The sequence below is a fragment of the Macrotis lagotis genome, chromosome 2 (assembly GCF_037893015.1).
Source record: "Macrotis lagotis isolate mMagLag1 chromosome 2, bilby.v1.9.chrom.fasta, whole genome shotgun sequence".
Lineage (NCBI taxonomy): Eukaryota > Metazoa > Chordata > Mammalia > Peramelemorphia > Peramelidae > Macrotis > Macrotis lagotis.
Window position 1 is genome coordinate 131,194,268 of NC_133659.1, and position 15,678 is coordinate 131,209,945.

The following is a 15,678-nucleotide window of genomic DNA, read 5'->3' on the forward strand; positions in this document are numbered from 1 at the left end:
AGGAGGGGAGGGGAGGGGAGGGGGCGGAGCCGGAGTCCAGGCTTGGCGCGGCCTCGGCTCTCGCAGTGACAAGCGGGCGCCCCGGGGAGCCTCCCGGCCCGGCGCGGCCCCGCGTGTGCGTGGGGGTGGGGCCCGGCCCCCCCGGCAGGCGCCCCCCCCCCGGCAGGCGCCCCCCCCCCCCCGCAGGCGGCCCCTCCCCTCCCCGGCCGCGCCCCGCCCCCGCTTCCCCTCTCCACCTGGTCGCGCCCCGCGCCGGCCCGGGCGGGGGGAGGGGAGGCGGCGGTGGGGGCGGGGCGCGGCCCCCCCGCGCGGCTTTGTGTTTGTACACACGCGGCGCGGGGCGGGCGGGGGCGCGCGGGGGCGGGGGCGCGCGGGGGCGGGGGCGCCGCGGGCGGCGGCGGGCGGGGCCGAGCCTTCCCTCCATTGTGTGTGATTGGCCGGCGCCGGGCGGAGGGGGCGGGGGCGGGCGGGGGCTGAGGGGGTAGCCTCGGTGTCAGCCATCTTTCAATTGTGTTCGCAGCCGCCGCCGCCGCCGCCGCAGCTCCCAGCGCCAGGGCCGCCTCCCGCTCCGCCAGCCCAGCCGTAGCGAAGGGGGTGAGTGTTCCCGGGCCGCCGGCCCGAGCCCGCCCGGCCGCGGGCCCCGGGGGTGTCGGCGGGCGGCCCGCGCCCCCTCCGCCCGACCCCACAAACTTTTTGGCCCAGAAACGGGCGCGAGGAGCGAGTTTCCCGCCCGCCGAGGCAGCGGCGGCCCCGGCGCCTCCGCCTCACCCGGCCGCCGCCGAGCCCGTCTCCTCCGCCGCCGCCGCCGCCGCCCGCGCCCCCGGCCCCTCTTATTTGGGTAAAAGCCCCGGGGCCGCCCCTCGGCCCGGCCCCGCCGAGCGCCCCGGCCGCCCCGGCCCGGCTGCTCCCTCGCCGCTGCCCGCGGCCGCCGCCGAGCTGCACCATCTTGTCTCTTTTCTCTGGTCACCGACCATATTTTCCCCCTCCCGTCTCTCTTCCTCTATTTCGAGAAAGGAAGGAGGAGGAGGAGGGGGAAATGTTGTTGTTATCGTGATTTTTTTTTCCAAAAAGAGGAAAAATGCCTTCCCTCCCCCTCCTCCGGATAAATGAAAACTTGATGCATTTTAAATAGAAAAAAAAAACTTTTGCATGGGGAGGCAGCACGTGGCGGGGCCGGGCCGGGCGCGGCGGGGACCGCTTCCCCTCCGCGCGGACTCGGGGCCGGGCCGGGCCGGCGGGGCCGCGGGGGAGGCGGCGGCGGGCCCAAAAGTTTCGGGGCCGCGGGGGAGGGGGCGTCCGGGCCGGGCTCCCCACGCGCCGGGGAGCGGGCGCTCGGGGGGCTCCTCCGAGGTCGGGGAGGCGGCGCCGGGGGGGGCCTCGGTGACCCCTGCCCCGGCGCGGCTGTTTTTATGTTTAATGTCTGGAGAAAGATTTTCAGCTGATATTTAGGCAGGAAGGAGGGGGCGTCTTCGGGGGGGGGCACGAAATGGTTTTTTTTGGCCGTAATTGGAGTCGACCTTTTTTTTTTCTTTTTTTTTCCCCCCCCGCGGTTTGTGGCTCCTCGGTTTCCCGGACTCGAACGAGCCAGCCCCGGCTGATTCCTTCATTAATTAAGGAAATCGGGGAAGGCGGGGGGGGGGGGCAGGCCGCGGAAGAGGCTGGGAGCGAGATGACGCCGGGGGCGGCCCTGGGCCCCGGCCTGGGCCCCGGGGGCCGGAGCCTCCAAGATGGAGCTCGCCTCGGGGCATTGTTTTCGTCCGCCACCTCGGCTATTTCTGGGAATTATTTGCGGGGGGGGGGGGTTAAGAATAAGATTGAATATGGTGATTTTTTTTTTCCTTTTTTTCCCTTTTTTTTTTTTTAACCGCCGGTAGGTGTCTAAGGAGAAGTTTTCAGGAACATGGCTCGTACCAAGCAAACCGCCCGTAAATCCACCGGTGGTAAAGCCCCCAGGAAGCAGCTCGCCACAAAAGCCGCTCGCAAGAGTGCGCCCTCTACCGGAGGGGTCAAGAAGCCTCACCGCTACAGGTATATCCGAATCGCCGGGACAAAGACTTGCGGCCCCGGGGGTGTTGCGATACCCCCTGACCCGACCTGAAGGCCGATGGAAGGCGAACTTTTTCGTAGCAGGAGAGCCTGGACGGATGTTTTTCCATATTATCTTTTTCTTAAACGCCAGCTGGCCCCGATGCACAGACCGTGTTTGGGAAGAGGCTTTACTTAAGAATGTTTACTTTGAAACTAGCCCTTATGAGGTGACCCTTGAACTCAGGAAGGTCCATGTCATTCGAGTAATGACGTTTATGAGTAGGTTATTTAGTGTTTATTTTCGTTTTTAAAGTAAAAGGCCCCCAATAAATGAAATAATAAATTGGCAGGCATTTTTGATAGACTGTGGGGATTTTTTAAAGTTAATTTTACTGATTATTTTAATAAAGTCTAAAATTTTGCCCACAAAAGTTAATTCTTTCTATATACTCCAATTGGCACCATTCCATCTGTGTCTTGCTTATTTAGCATTGAGTTGTAGTTGAAACCCTCTACCATTAGAGGGCAGAAACTGTCCGTGTTCAGGGAACCTCTCTGCAAATAATTTTTCATCAAGCCTAAAATAAAGATTTATGTTGGGGGGGGGGGGATGGTTGAGAATTAGAGATAACTCTTACTGGCAAATATTAGATAATGAACTCTTCTGGAAGAATTTCTGGGCAGTCAAGAAGCAGTCCCAGTTAATCTTCATGAGGGTTTAGAAAGTGAAGTGATGATAGTTTAGGGGTAATGATCTCTCTGATATAAAGCCTTCCACATATTGCTGATAGCAGAAATAGATAACATGAGCAAAAACAGTAGCTGAGATGTAAATGTGAAATAAAAAAGGGATTTTTAAGTAAAGTTGGACATTTAGGATGAGTTTGTGTCATAAATGGAACAAGATGATTTCATTAATTATGAGGGTTTTTTCTTATCCTGATTTCCTTTATAATTCAATGGGAATGGGGAATTTGGTGGTCTAATTTTGAGAACTAAATTGATTTTCTCATATTAGGTTTTTAAGTCTTTTATATGAACTTTCATAGTAACCATAACACAATTTAATGTCAATTCTTTAAAGGCCGGGTACTGTGGCTCTCCGTGAAATCAGACGTTATCAGAAGTCCACCGAACTTCTGATTCGTAAACTCCCCTTCCAGCGTCTGGTGCGTGAAATTGCTCAGGACTTCAAAACAGATCTGCGCTTCCAGAGTGCAGCAATTGGTGCTTTGCAGGTAAAGTTGGAGGGACTTTTATAACCACTTTGAGGATGTTACTGTACCCCCCAAAAAGTGTCCTTCAAATATGGAGAGTTAAGGGGGAACAAGGAAGTGTACTTGGACCTATCCCAGTATGCAGCATCCCAGTTATGTGGCATGGCCAAGTCCTTCATTTAAAGTGTCTGAGAGCCTGTTTCCTTAGCTGTGTAATGGGGATAATAATACCTGTAGCACATACTTGACTCACTGTGTTGTCTAACTCGAATATGATGATGTCTGGATTGATTTGGTAACCTCAAAGTTCCATATAATAAATGGCAGCAATTGCTATGCTCTGAAACCTCTTTGGAATGGGGAAGGAGAATTCAGTGTGGAGTGGAAAATCAAGTGTTGTGAAAGTGAGAGCAGTGGATAGTGGTTGAGGATAAGGAGATAAATGTTTGCCCCCAAATATAATCACTGAATATTAAGAGTTAAGAAGGAATTCTATTTATTCAGTGCTTTTGTTAGCTCATTTGTTCAATATTTGTGAGGTTTAGTAGTAGCTGCAAGAATTATCTCTATTTTACAAAATGAGGAAAATAGACTCAGGGAAGTTCAGTTATTTGTATAGCTGGTAAGAGACAAGAGTCCAGGACTCAAAGCCGGATCTTCTGTCTTCCAGTGGTTTGTTGTTTTTATTTTTAACTACTCAACATAATATGTGTATTAGAAACATTGTTAGGGTATTAATTTAAGAAAGAGCAGTGTGTGAAAGCCCTAAGCCTCAAATTCTGTAAGATGGGAAGGGATGTGAAATAATATGGTTGAGCATTTTTTAAAAAGCTACACAGTAAACATTTAAAAATTATGCAGAAGTGAATCTGGCGTGCTTATACTTAAAATTTTTGAAATAACTTGAAATATTTTGAATAAAATCTTTACTAATTTAAATAAAATGATGTCTTTATAAGTTTATCTTGACCTTGAGGTATCCTTAGATAAGCTCATAAGAATGAGTGAATTTTTCGAGATTATTTTTCCTAGAAATTTCTCATATAAAATTAAATGTAAACTTAACTGCTTTTCTTGGATTGAGGCTCAGAATATTCACACCTTTTAAACTGCTTGTGTAACTACATAAAACTGGTTTCACTTAATTTGATATATTTTAAAATGTTTATATACATATATATAACTTGTGACATTTTCTTGAACCAGTAGCTGTGCCATTCTCTTGCTTTATGAGCAAGAGGATGTGATAGGTGGATTCTACTCTGAGGTGTAATTGGTTGAGCTGTTTCTATGGTTAGTCTAACCTTCATTTGATTGGTGAATTTCAGAAGTAGACATCCATTAACTCTTAGGTGAATTGAAACCATGGGAATTCCAACCCATCTGAATTATTGGTGTTCACAAAAGCACTTTATGATAAATAAGCTTTAAATGTTTGTGGCTAATTGCAATTACCTAAGATGTCATTTTAAGTAAAAAATTATAAATAGTTGATTGTGAATGTTTTCAATTCAGAAGTGCTGATAGTTACAGAAGACTAAAAGCTACTGTTCCAACAGCATTTTTTAATAGCCTTTTAAGGTCATGATTGTCCAAAGGGGGGGGGGCATGCTAGTCTTACTTTGTAAATTGTCAACATCTTTAACAGCCTGGATAAAAATTTCTTTCCTCATCTAAAAATGTCCAGCAGACATCTATTGCTATACTTTACACTTGGTTTTAAGACTAGCTATTTGTGCATTAGATTCAGCTTTGAAGCGACAGTCTGAGACTGCCCTTTTTTAAATAGCTCATTTGGTTTAAAATATTGTGGCTTTCAAGAATTCTATTAGCCACTATCAACCCATATCTTCTTTATGCTAATAGCATAATAGCATGGTGCAGTAGCACAGGTAATCCCTAAAGTTATCTTTTTTTTGTATGAACTATATTAGCATTTAGATTTATGGCGTTTTTATTTGGGCTAATAATTAAATGTTTGTATGTTAGTCTAAAAATACTGGATTCAAATCCTTCCTCTGACATACTAGCTGTGTGACCCTGGAAAAATCATTTAAAATAACTCAGTGTTCTGGACAACTTCTATAGAGATGCACTAGTAGAAGTGTCCTCACCTGAGAATTCTTGGGGTTGATTATTATCATTAAAGGAAGAATTTTTCCTCTTCACATTTCTGTCTAGTATTTTCCTTCCCAATTTTCTCCTTGCTTGAGTCATAAAGTATTTATACTCCTTTGGTATTGTAACATGACGGTAACTTCTGGGTACTTTGCATTAGAGCATTGAATTTCGTTGGTCAGCCTGGTATCAGGGAACAGAATGGCCTGTTTCTACCTGGTTCCATATTGCTACTCTATATGAATCAATATTAACACAGTGTTCTGTCATGAAATTAAAGGATCCAGAAGGAAATAATGGAAAGTTTCTTCTGGACCATATATATAATACCCCTCACCTAGGAAACCCTTAGCAGTCTTCAGATGGTCTTAGACCATATTGGTGTAGTAGGTAATATACTTGCTGACTCTTGGGTACATGGTAGCTTTTAGCAGATCTTGAGATGCTGCATGCTTAAGTAAATCTACCTATACCAAGTTAAAGAATTTCTTTGGTTTGAAGTTGAGTTTGGAAGGCTGTTGCATAATGGGATGATACTAAAAGCTAGGGTCAAATGCTTCTGAAATCTTTTTCTTAGCTTAAAAAAAATGGGTCAATATGGTGTTAGAGAAAGATTATGTCAAAGACCTTAATAGACCATTTGGGGGAGATAAAACATTTCTTCTTCCATAACAAAGTTAGACTATAAGTGCTATTAGTATCTCAGGAGAGGAAGTGATTCCATTGCTCTAAGGTGATTGATTAGGAAAGGTTTTCTGGGTCTTCAGTTGGTTTTTGAAGGATTGTCTGATCTCTGTCTTGATGTCGGGTGCAAAGTATGTTCCAGGAACACAGCTTGACCTGCAACAGAGTAGTTGTGGATAAGATAGAAAGGATAGCAACCAAAGACTTTAAAAATAAAAAACAGAAGACATGGGAAGTGTAAATTTTGAGGAAAAGGACATTCGTTACTAATATTGTTAATAATATCCCAAAACAAAACTACCATAGTAAAAATATTTGTCCCTGTGACTTCTGAATTGTTATTATCTGATATTAACTGTTAACACCTAAATACATAAGGACTGTATAGATGCATGTTGGACAGTTTAGTTAGCACTTTAAAAATATTATTTACCTTAAAAACCTAAAGGGGTGATTTGATCTATAAAGAACCTAGGAAATGTATTTCTCACACACCCTAAATAAGCAGGTGTTTGAATTTCAGAAGGCAGCATTATTTAACATTTCCCAGAATTCATGAGGAGCCCAGAAAAATTGAATTGAGTGATTTATGTAGGTAGGCCTATTGTCTACTGCTTTATATACCCCATTCAAATTTGGATAGACCAACATTAGAATTTAAAACTGTTTTGTTGTTAGCATTTTGTAAGAATGCCTACAATGTCTATTACTAAGCCTAGGTACTTTGAGGTCAATGCTAAAATGTTGAGAGTTTAGATAAGGGAGAGATGATTGAGCTGGAGAAGTCTTTCATACAAGAGGTTGGACCTGGAAGAAGACATGGGGTAGGATTAGAAGAATGATTTTTAATATTTTTGCAAGAGTATTGGAAAGGTTAGGGAAAATAGTTTAAAGTGTCTTGTTGTTGTATCATCTTGAGTCTTGCACCGCCCCCCCCAAAAGGGAACCATAACCTCGGGACTATTTTGAGCCTATATTCTTGCTTTTTGTGACATCAGCAACCATGGGATGAATGAACTATGCCAGTGACTCTTCTACTCTTTAAGAATTAAGCCCTCATCAGTTTTTTTAGGCATCTCACAACATGTCCAGGGATAGAGCTTGTTGTTTTCTTTGACCCAAACTCAATACTTTTAACTAACCTATTTCTGTTGAGGGCACCACTATTGTCTAGTTGAGGTTTGTAACTTTGGATCATCCTCAGCACTTTAATCTCACACATTCATCCACCATCTCCCATCTTAACCTATTTATTCACACAATTAGCCTAATTTGAGGCTTTTAATCAGCCTTTCACCTGGAATATTTACAATAACCTCTTCATTAGTTTCCTTTCTTCCAATCTAATCTTCCACTCTGAAGCGTAGGTATAAAGTCATTTCCAACTTTAGAAAATCTCAGTTCCCCATTTGCCTTTTAGAATAAAAATACACATTCGACCCTCTAACTTTTAATACACTTGACAATCTGACTCCAATTACACCACCACCTACTCCAAGACAAAATGACTGACTTTGTTTCCTGTTCTGCTTCTCCATGTCTTTCTTACTTAGAATGTAGTCCCTCTTCAGCTTCTCTTGATGCTGTCTCTTTAAGGCTTAGCTTGTATTATTTCCTACAAAAGAGGCCTTTGGGTGGTTATCTCAGTAGTCACTATTTATAGGGCACTACTCCTTCCAAAAAAAAGTCTATGTTTTATTTTGTATATACTGATCTGGAATCCCTCCAGTAGAATTGTAAGCTTCTTGAGGGTACAGAGACTGATACATCTGTACCCTCAACACTTAGTTAAGTGCTTAGCACATTAACCCTTGATGAATTTTGTGTTTGAATTTAATTTCTTGTACCAAAGTTAACTTTTCTAGCATATTTGTAAAGTTTTAATATATTTAATTAATATTCCAAGTAGTTAAGACAATTCTTAATAGAGTCATCTCACTTGTAATGTATTGGTAAACAGTTGTTGTGACCTATTTTTCCACTCTGAATATTCAATTTTATCTCACCTTTCCATGTCAGGCTACATAGTTATCTTATTTTAGCTATTAAAAGGTCAAATACTAAATAAAGTCCAATTTCAGATGGTTGCTATTTTCCAGCTTCTACTCAAGGGGAGGAAATCTGACTTTTGTTTAGAATTGTGTTTCATATATGTTGTAGTTCTTAAGTTAATAGGATTTAGTGGAGTAGGTAAAATGAAAGATTTAAGTAACAATGAGAGATTCCCACACGCCAACTAATCAATCTTTCTATTCTTATTGTAGGAGGCAAGTGAAGCTTATCTGGTTGGCCTGTTTGAGGACACCAACCTATGTGCTATCCACGCCAAACGTGTCACAATCATGCCAAAAGATATCCAGCTAGCACGCCGCATACGTGGAGAACGTGCTTAAATTCCACTATGATGGGAACATACTTCATTCTCAAAACAGAAAAAAAAAATCTCTTCTTCCTGTTATTGGTAGTTCTGAACGTTAGATATTTTTTTCCCATGGGGTCAAAAGGTACCTAAGTATATGATTGCGAATGGAAAAATAGGGGACAGAATCAGGTATTGGCAAGTTTTTTCCATTTTCATTTGTGTGTGAATTTTGAATATAAATGCGAGGACATAAAGCATTAATGCGGTCAAAAAAATGTTTCCGTGAACAAGTTTCAACGATTCAACTTTATAACAATTATAAATAAACCTGTTAAATTTTTCTGGACAATGCCAGCATTTGGATTTTTTTAAAAAAGTAAATTTCTTATTGACGGCAACTAAATGGTGTTTGTAGCATTTTTATCATACGGTAGATTCCATCCATTCACTATACTTTTCTAACTGAGTTGTCCTACATGCAAGTACATGTTTTTAATGTTGTCTGTCTTCTGTGCTGTTCCTGTAAGTTTGCTATTAAAATACATTAAACTACACCTGCTTTTGGTCTTGATTTTTCAATCACATGTATATGTCCATATATATATATATGCACATAAAGTTACCTAACCATATATATATATATATGAACATATATTTAAATTCATTCCCTGAAATCATGTTATCCGAATTCTATTCCATGTTTTGAAGATTGCCTTTTTTTGAAGGGTTTTTAAATATTTAACCATCATTTGAACTATGAAAAAGTTTGTCAGATTTTTTTTTTAATAGTGTTTTGAGGAATAGAAAGTTTATAGATTAGCCTTAGCCAGGAAAGGAAATTAATTTCTACCTTTTTAATAATTGGTTTATTTCATTTGGCAAAGTGATTGGTTGGTATAAGCCAGTAATCCCAATTAATCATTATTGCTTAATATGATTAAAACCAAAATTATTGAAGGCAAATTGGATAAATCACAGGATGGTTTGAATCCTTCAGTGTAAAGCTTAATGTAACACAACTGTAAAAAGCTATTAGAATACATCTTAAAGCATGACTTAAGGTGCATGTTAAATGGATTTAAAATTTGAAAAAAGACCCAAGAGGCCATTTGGTCCAAACTCGTTATGGTTTTTGTTTTGTTTTTTTTCAGACGAGAAATTGAGGTCCAAAAAGCTTAATGACCACTTGCCCAAGGTTACACAGGGTAATATTAGTAGGACTGATCCCCTTTGCCTCCAAATCCAGTAAGTTCTTTGCACTAAATCCCCAAATAATATTTATTGACATCGATAAGCTTTGAGCCTTTTCTGTTAAGAGTATAATTAGCTTAATATTGTGTGCTTTGAGGAGAAATTTTGTTGCAGTTACATTAGGAGACTACTCTTAGAGTCATTTGAGTTCCCAGCTAATCATCCAACTCAAATATGAGGTTTTACATATTTTATACAGCACTTCATAAATGAGAAAGTATGTTTCTCTAGATTTCTTAAATATCATAGACTAAAGAGAAATGCTGTATCATAAGATGTAGTCGCATTTTAGAGCCTCCCTTGAAATCATAATTTTAATTTTTTTTTTTTTTTGCAAGGCAGTGGAGTTAAGTGACTTGCCCCAAGGTGTCACACAACTAGGTTGGATTTGAACTCCTGTTCTCCTGACTCCAGGACTGGGTTCTATTCACTGTGCCACCTAGCTGCCCCTAAATCATGATTTTAAAATAAGTTGGTTGGCAGTGCAATCAACTTGTAGATAACAAATATTAAGATTATAAATTTTTATTTCCAGTCCTGAAAAGTAAAACTTATGTAAGGTATAAATGAGCTTTCATAAATCATGAAATGCTATAGATAATAGTCATTATATGAGTATGCTTTGTACTGGAAAAATGTTCAATTCTGAAATTATGAATGCATAAAACTTCCATAAAACAAAGGGAAGTAAAATTGTTTGGATTGTACAATGAGCATAGGACAGAGCTGGAGATGAGATAAATTACTATTGAAGCTATAACCTTGATCCATATTCCTAGAATTCACCATTTATGAAAGTGAGGAAGAAAAATGACATTAAATATCTACTTTCCATGTTTTAGGCTTTACAAAACCAAAATTCAGACCTTGATAAGACTTTAAAAAGTATTTTATGTGTGAAATGAGGGTTAATTTCAACTGTTGGTCAAGTCCAAAAAATCCTAACTGAAGAGTTTTGTATATGTTTAAGTTACTATTGTATTTTTTTTTAATTAAAGGCAATGAATGGGGTTAAGGGACTTGCCCAAGGTCACACAGGTAATTATTAGGTATCTGAGGGCAGACTTGAACTCAAGTCCTCCTGACTCCAGGTCTGGGGCTCTATGCACTGCGCCACCTAGCTATCCCTAATCTTGTATTTTAAGAAAGTTTGCTACCCTGCTATATGCCGAGTTGAGATATTTAAACATTGAAACTTCATTCCTTAATTACTCAGAAGCACCCTGAAACACTGGCTATTCCACAGTAAACATTTGGGATGAGACTGATCTTAAAGTGACAGTAACTGAGATCTTAATTCTTACTTGTTTTTTAATTTTGTCTTTTAAAATCTAGGTGATCATTTATCTCAAAAGGCTAGTATGAAAGATAATGGCATATACTTCATAGTACTTGGTTTGTTTTGGATTTTTTTCCAAGGCAATGGGGTTAAGTGGCTTGCCCAAGGCCACACAGCTAGGTAATTATTAAGTGCCTGAGGCTGGATTTGAACTCAAGTACTCCTGACTCCAGGGCCGCTGCTCTATCCATGTGCCACCTAGCTGTCCCCCCATAGTACTTATTAATGACAAGTTACCAAAAAAAGTTTAAGATCTTTGTTTTATGCTAAGACTGACTCAAAAGGGGCTTTGGTATTTGAACACCAAAAACCCCTTAGCAGAAGCTGACATGGTTACTGAGTGCCAACTGTACAAACAAAACTAGCTAGTGAGACTGAAAATTCAAGCAGAAGTTTGTATTGCCCAAGTAAGGATATAAAATTAATAGTTTTATAACTGGTCTAAGGCATTTTATTCAGAAAAGGAAGAATTGCTTAAGGATTCCTATAATGGGATCCCATGTAAAAACATTAATGGTGTTTTGGGGACTAAATGGTGAGAACGATAAAGCATTTATTAAAACTTAGTCAAGAGCTTCACTTAAAAGAAATTAAAACAGTCCACCCCTGCACCCCCCCCCCAACCTCATATTCTAACGGGGGAAGACTACATAAAAGGTAGTGAGAAAGAGGTGGATTAGAGGAGTGATGGCATGGTTTCAAAATGGGTAATATGAGGTGAAACCTGATGCTAGGCATCAGTAGTAGAAAGTAGCCTCCCTTTTAGAGCCCAGAGTTAGTCCCAAGTTAGTGGGAAGGCATGGAGGGGATTGAGCATGATGGGTGCATGTAACATTTGGAAATGCCTAGCAAGTGACCTGAAGCAAAGAGAGAAAAGCTAATAACCTTCATTGCTGAAAATCTGATTAACAAAGTAAATTTTGTTTTGTATTGTATAAACAACCTCCAGTACATATAGTTTAATTGTTAACTGAAAATGCCTGTCATTTGTAAAGCCATTTTAGAGTTTTCAAAACATGTTTGTGTTTGCCATTCCATTTGACCCCCACAAAATCCCTGTGAGATAGATGGGTTAAATAAATGATAGATCCCCATTTTACTTACTGCTAGAGGAAACAGACGCAGAGAAGATACGTGTATGTAATTTGTAGAAATGACAAAAATTAAAGCTCAAATCCAGGTTCTCTGATATCAAAGAGTCACTACACTGTGAAGCCTCTCATTTTAATTATCTCTTAATAGGTTTGAAAAAAAAATTTTTAATTGAAAATTATGGTTGACTTTACTATATAAAATTGTGTCTTTAGAGTTTCATAATTCTTGACACACATGCTCTTTCTCCCTCCAATCTACTTTGGCTTAAATAATGGAAATTTTGCTACTCTAGATCTGTTGGATTCAAGTAGTGTCTGATAAGACATTCACTTTACACATACATTCAATTTCTCCATGCCACAACCATGAGTGATACTGTAACAGTAATTATGGTTTTCTGAAGTCTTAAGAGAAATGACAATATAGTTACAGTTAATGTCAAATTCAATTTGTTATGGTTTTCTTTTGTGGTTAGATGAGAGGTTGAGAAAGAGATTATAAGTGGGCAACCTAAGGAATGATTTTATCTAGTCAGTAGAGTCCAGAAATGAGCTTGCAGCCCAAAGAACATTACACTTGTGGGATACTGGGATCATCCTAACCAAAGCTTATAGATGTTTGTTAAGGGAATTGAAGAGTTATGAATAAGGATTTATTTTATAATTCATTTAGTCCTAAGATTTCCCTTTACTGTAGAAGATGGATATGGAGCTAGAACAGACCTTAGAGGTTATCTGATCCAACCTTTAAATTATACAGGTGTGTGGTATACAGGTACTGTACATAGAGGCAAACTGTTTTCTCCTGCCCCTAAGTCTGTAACTCTTTTACTCTGTCAGGCTAACATGTTAGGAATAGCTAATTTACTGTACAACCAAATGAAAATCTCAAACCATAAAACTCAGCAAGAAGAGGTAAATTTAGGCCCTGCCCAGGGGACCCTAGGTGGTGCTGTGGATAGAACCTTGATGCTGGACCTGAGTTGAAATATGGTCTCAGACACTTGACACTAAATAGATTTGTGAAGTGTGCAAGTCACTTAACTGATTGCCTCCCAAAGCAAAACCAAAAGTTTAGGCCCTACCCAAATAGAGAATTTGAGAGACAGCTGGTATAAATAGATTTCAAAACCAGAAAAACCTGGGTTCAACTACTACCTCATACAACTTGAAACATTATTTGATTAACCTTAGTGTACCAGGGAACTCTCTGAGATTATAAATGGTGGTATAGATATTGATCTGCATTTATAGAGGGAAGCTACTCATTAAGAAATATCTATTCAAATGAAATCACAGGTCCAGAACTCGCACCGCCCTATCCATTACCCACTCCAACCTCTCAAAAAAAAAAGTGGGTATAGGAGACATGGCTAAATAATTCCTACGGAAGGGGATTGTTGATATTAATTAGAACATGAGTTAATAGTGGTGTAGTTGCCAAAATGAAAATAGCTAAGTGGTGTAGTGGATAGAGTGCTGGACCTAAAGCCAAAAAGACACCTATGTCAAATCTTGTCTCCCTACAGGAATACTTGAAAGTTCTCTGTTTGATAAATGCCTGTTTTTCCCCTGAAGGATTATGCTCAGTTTTTCTGGGTAGGTGTTTCTTGTCTTTCAGAATATCATATTCAAAGCTCTCCAACTGTTTAATATAGAAGCTGCTAAGTCTGTTGTCTTGATTGTGGTTCCATAATATTTGAATTGATTTTCTTTTGGTTGTTTAAAATATTTTCTTCTTGACCTGAGAGCTATAAATTCCTGGGAACATTCCTTTTGGGGTCTCATTTCAGTAGTTTTATTATTTGAATTTGTATTTTACCCTGTGGTTCTAAGGATATTAAGGCAGTTTTCTTTGATAACTTCATGAAATATGTTTAGATTCTCTTTTTCATCATGGCTTTCAGATAATGCAATAATTCTTTTTTTTCTTTTTTCCCAAGATTTTTGCAAGGCATTTGGGGTTAAGTGACTTGCCCAAGGCCACACAGCTAAGTAATTATTAAATGTCTGAGGTCACATTTGAACTCGGGTACTCCTGACTCCAGGGCCAGTGCTCTGTCCACTGCTCCACCTAGCCACCCAATCCAGTAATTCTTAAAATTATCTCTCCTCAACTATTTTTCAGGCCAGTTGTCTTTCCACTGAGATATTTCACATTTTCACATTTACATTTTTTTTCATTCTTTTGATTTTGTTTTATTGTTTAGTCATTGGTTTCCATTTGGTCATTTTTGCTTTTTTAAGTAGTTCTCTTTTGGTAGATTTTTGTGCCTCTTTTACCATTTGGTCAGTTTTGTTTTTTAAAGTGTTATTTTCAGTGCAGCTAGGTGGCACAGCAGATAGAGCACAGTGTCTGGGGCAAGGTAGGTTTAAATAAATTCCTGTTGAATGAACAGCATTTGCTCACATTTGTAAAGCTAGCTTTCCTATCCCAATCCCTCTTGGAAGTCAATGGTACATATATCATTCCTAGTTTACAGATGAGAAAACTAAAGTTCAGAAGGTCAAGGGGTTTGCCTAGGGTCCCATGGCTGTTACTCAAATATTCCATCGACTGTGTTTAAGTTGGACAGAGAGGTGATGCCATTGTCGTTAGAGCTCCAGCCCTGTAGTTAGGAGACCTGAGTTCAAATCCAGCCTCAGACACTTAATAAGTACCTAGCTGTGTGATCTTGGGCAAGTCATTGGACCCCATTCCCTTGCCAAAAAGATAATCAGTTATTTTCTTCAGCATTATTTTGTAGTTTCTTTACCAAGCTGTTGAATTTTTTCCAGGATTTTCTTACATAATTGTCATTCCTCCCCCCCCCCCCATTTTTCCTCTACTTTTATTTGAATTTTAAAATTGTTCCTGAGCTCTTCCAGTAATTCTTTTTTTTTTTTTTTTTTTTTTTAGGCCTGAGACCAATTCACATTTTTCTTTGAGGCTTTTCATGTAGCTGTTTTGGCATTGTTGTTCTTTCCCAAGTTTGTGTTTTTACTTTCCCTGTCACCATATTATTTTTCTATGATCAAGTTCTTTTTTGTGTCATTTTTCTAACCTATTTCATGACTATTAACTTTATGTTACTGCCAGGTAGAATATATATAGTGAATATATGAGGGAAATATATGAGGGTCTTTTAGTCTTTAAACTTGCACATTGTAGAAATTCAATAAATGCACATTCAATCAAACTGAATTACTTTCTGCCAATCATTGGGGCAAGAGATGTAAGAACAAAAATCCCCAAACAATCCATATTCTCAAGAAACTTAACTTTCTAATGGTGAATGTCTGAGAAGACACCCAGAATGACTTGTTTTTGATTTCCTGCATGTCTTCCATCATTTCCTATTTCATGACAAGTCTCATCTTAGAAATGTCTTTGTTGAGACAAGTAGGTGGTATAGTAGATAAGAGTAAAAGGGAGGAGGGACCTGAGTTTAAATCCTACTTCAGATGCTTGATACTTGATTTTGTAACCTTGGGTAAGTCACAATACCTTGCCAAAAAAAGAAAGAAATGTCCCCTTCTTTTCTGAACTTCACTTTCTTGATCTATAAAAGGACCTATATTACCTAATTTAGAGGATTACTGTGA

At 39.9% G+C, this 15,678-nt stretch overlaps 1 protein-coding gene across 1 annotated transcript; it reads left to right on the forward strand.

The window, feature by feature from the left end:
- Nucleotides 1–492: 492 nt before the first annotated feature.
- Nucleotides 493–8,812, forward strand: H3-3A (H3.3 histone A). The gene is made up of 4 exons (XM_074222817.1): nucleotides 493–594; nucleotides 1,875–2,028; nucleotides 3,113–3,266; nucleotides 8,312–8,812. Exons 2-4 carry the CDS (start codon nucleotides 1,901–1,903, stop codon nucleotides 8,438–8,440), a joined length of 411 nt encoding a protein of 136 aa, XP_074078918.1. The 5' UTR covers nucleotides 493–594; nucleotides 1,875–1,900; the 3' UTR covers nucleotides 8,441–8,812.
- The last annotated feature ends 6,866 nt before the right edge of the window (nucleotides 8,813–15,678 follow it).